Source organism: Alligator sinensis, unplaced genomic scaffold (assembly GCF_000455745.1).
Source record: "Alligator sinensis unplaced genomic scaffold, ASM45574v1 scaffold1871_1, whole genome shotgun sequence".
NCBI classification, from domain to species: Eukaryota; Metazoa; Chordata; order Crocodylia; family Alligatoridae; genus Alligator; species Alligator sinensis.
The window spans coordinates 8,922-12,556 of record NW_005844075.1 but is presented as its reverse complement, the minus strand read 5'-3'; the positions used below and the strand labels follow the sequence as shown (position 1 = coordinate 12,556).

The 3,635-nt window shown below is 51.1% G+C and overlaps 1 protein-coding gene across 1 annotated transcript in view; it reads left to right on the top strand.

Moving 5' to 3' along the window:
• LOC102385011 (zinc finger protein 883-like) overlaps nucleotides 1-3,635 on the top strand; it is an 8,497-nt gene that overhangs the window by 1,020 nt on the left and 3,842 nt on the right. The window contains exon 2 of the mRNA XM_025195841.1: nucleotides 1,378-1,494. Coding sequence (XP_025051626.1) covers nucleotides 1,378-1,494 — 117 coding nt within the window. The remainder of the gene's footprint in view (nucleotides 1-1,377; nucleotides 1,495-3,635) is intronic.

Genomic DNA, 3,635 nt, shown 5'->3' with positions numbered 1-3,635 from the left:
CAGCAGGAGTTTGGACTAGATGCGACTTCCCGAGGTCCCTTCCAACTTCCTGTATTTCTGTGTGATCTCTGGAGTTTCATAGTTTACTACTTGTGTTTCAACACTCTTACCCACAAACACTTTTGGCTGGTGGTTTAAATATTTCTCCCCACTACTTGGTTAGTGATCAGACCCATCTCACATTTCATACTGATAGATCCTCCTTCATTTCATCAATACGTCTTCACTTTTGTCCTCCCCAGTCTTGTAACTCCTGGTGCTTCCATATGGAGCAATTTCTTGACTACATGATTCATAGATGCTAGCATTGGAAGGGACCTCAACAAATCATTGAGTCCAACCCCTGGCCATGGGTAGGAAAGAGTGCTGGGCTGAGATGACCCCAGCCAGATGCCAATCCAGCCTTGTCTTGAAGACCCCGAGGGCAGGGGAGAGCACCACCTCCCTTGGAATCCCGTACCAAATTCTGGCCACCCTGGCTTGTGAGCAGGATTGAGGTCCATATTAAGTTTTACTAGGTCAGTTTGCTTTTCAAGTGCCTTTTTCCCCTGCATTTCCTCGCAAAGGATTTTCTTAGGGAAGTGCTCAAAAGCCTTCTCTAGTTGAACAAAGTGCATATAGACCACTTATACGTTATGTCCTTTCACATGCTGTGAGATGTCTCCTTCTGCCTTCTTTGTCCATACCCATGAGCACCAAGAACTATTTTGAACCCTGCAATATTTGCCAGGCTGTGTACTCATTCCCCTCCTGGGATGATCCTGTGATTGGATGGGATGACTGCTTCAACTTCTAATACAGTTATAATAAAATCGTCCTTTCCTGTGCTCTGGTGATGATGAATTACCCTCTTTTCCAGAAAAAAAAGTCTCATATTTAGTCACCTATCATTGATGCTTTTCATTGCCACGGGCCTGCTCTTTAAACCCGCACTGAAAATTAGCTCATGACCACTCCTTTGCCTGGAATTACACCAATAAGACAGATGTTATCCATCCACAAGTGTGTCCAACGTGTCTTCTTAATGGTACCGTGCAAACAGTAAAAGCTTTATATTTCTGCCCTCTCAAGTCACAGATCAGTGCATCTTCATACCGATCCCTGATGACTGTCAGTTTAATGCCCTGTCTGTACCAGAGAGTGGCTGGGGCTTGGTTCCCTATGCCCATCCCCGCACCACCTGAGTGACAAGGATCATGGTCTCTTGAAGTCTTCTCCCTGTAGTGCCTTCTCTTTCATTCTAAATGCCTATGCTCTCTTGTCCATCAAGGCCCTAATAGAAACCTGGAGTTCCTTGGATCTGTTCCCCAAATCCCAGCTGGTTCTTCTGCATCTAGTACCCAGTCACTAACCCTGTTTAACCACTGTCCCAAACAGGATATCAAGGCCCTATACCTGACTTAATCTGCAGCATCCAGCAAGGACAAGTGGGGCTCTGGGTCTCTGATGATGAGGACTGTGGGGAAATCTCAGGGTCTGAGGACCCGCTGTCAGGTGAGTTGTGGCTGTCCCGTCCACCCGACTCTGCTCTAAGTAATGCTCCTGCCAAGCGTGTCGGGGGGACCTAGAAAGTGCAGATCTGCCCTGTGCAGGGTGCTGACATCGAATACAGTATGTTATGCTGCAATGTGTCTAGACATGTGTTGTTCCCAGTTGGTGAAATCCAAGGATGTGGAGACAAGCAACTGTTCCCTTCTCCCTCTAATGACAGATGTCAGGGGACAATCGGGTTTCCTGTCTTGATTTATTGGCCCAGATCTGGTTTCCCTGGGATACCGTGTTCTTATATTTCCATCTTCACGCAGCAACGTAAGAGTTCATTCCCCAGCCCAATGTAGCCATACCTCTGTAACAGGGTCTCCCAGGGCATGATAGGATTTGTAGTCCCCCATGGAAACCAGTGTGGTATGCAGAGGCTATGTGTAGCTGTCGGTGTGGGGCAAGAGAGAAGCTGATGCTTTCCCTGGCTTCCCCTGGTCAGGTTGACCTGGAACCGAGGAAGTGTTTCATCATGGTCTCAGGCTGCATTAAAGGGCTCCACGGAATGGGTGGGATTCAGAAGCTTTTGTGTTGCCGGTGGAAGTGAATGACCAGAATTGCCCCCTTCCCGTTTCTTCTCTGAGGCCTTGAGTGTTATGAAGCTGAGACTCAGCAGAGAGTCCAGGTTCGGGTTCATGCCAAACCCTTAGATGTGGTGCAGACTCCTGTGACATGGAGCCCACCTGGGACTTGTCGACAGAGGGAAAGCTTCATGGACTCATTCCCTGCACCAGACCTGGCCCTGGAAGCAGGCAGGAAGCACGGACCCTGCTCCTCTCAGAAGAGAGAGCTGCAGCTCTATGTCCTCCCGCCCTACTCAGCCCAGTGGAGCATGAAACCATTCAGATACTGTGTAAACACACATGTCCCACATGTGCTTCTCCCAGCAGGGCCTGAGGTGATGGGTGCTGACAGCTGCCCCAGAAACTCTGAGAGTCCAGCTCTGAACTCCACTGAGTCCAATTTCTTTGCCTCCATTTTTCTGAGCAGGGACTGGGTCACCACCCTCACCAGGGCCCCCGTAGGCCCCAGGGGAGGCGCACCCAGGCCTAGGGTCAGTGAGGATCTAGTCAGGGAACTTCTGGAGGGACTGGACGTAATTAAATCAGCAGGTCCTGACGATCTCCACCCCAGAGTGCTGAAGGAATTAGCAGAGGTCATTGCGGGACCCCTGGCACAGCTTTACAAGCACTCATGGTGCTCTGGTGTGGTGCCAGAGGACTGGAAAAGGGCCAATGTGGTTCCCATTTGGAACCAGGAAGGAGGACCCAGGAAACTATAGGCCAGTTAGTCTTACCTCGGTCCTGGGTAAGCTTTTTGAGAGAGTTATCCTGGCGCATGTCCGCGAGGGGCTGGCAGGGGAGGTTATGCCTAGGGGCAACCAACACGGGTTCATTCGAGGCAGGCCCTGTCAGACCAACTTGGTGGCCTTCTATGACCAGGTCACAAAACCCTTAGACGCAGGGGTAGCAGTGGACATTGTCTTTCTCGACTTCAGGAAGGCCTTCGACACTGTCTCCCACCCCATTCTTATTAAAAATCTAGGGGACTGTGGCGTCGACACCTACACAGTCAATTTGGTCACTAACTGGCTGGAGGGCTGCACCCAGAGAGCGGTGGTGGACGGGTCCTATTCAACCTGGAGGGATGTGGGCAGTGGGGTCCCCCAGGGCTCAGTCCTCAGGCCTGCACTGTTCAACATCTTCATCAGCGACTTGGACGAGGGGGTGAAAAGCACCTTGTTCAAATTCGCAGGTGACACTAAGATGTGGGGAGAAATGGGCATGCTAGAAGGGAGGAATAGGCTGCAATTGGACCTAGACAGGTTGCAGGGGTGGGTGGATGAGAACAGGATGGGTTTCAACACTGACAAGTGCACGGTGCTGCACCTGGGGAGGAAGAACCAGCAGCAGACCTACAGGCTGGGGAACTTCCTTCTCGTCAGCGCAGAGGCAGAAAAGGATCTGGGAGTCATTATTGATGCCAAAATGAACATGGACCGACAGTGGGGGGACGCGGTCAGGAAGGCCAACCGCACCTTGTCATGCATCCACAGATGCATCTTGAGCAGGTCCAAGGAGGTGATCCTCCCCCGC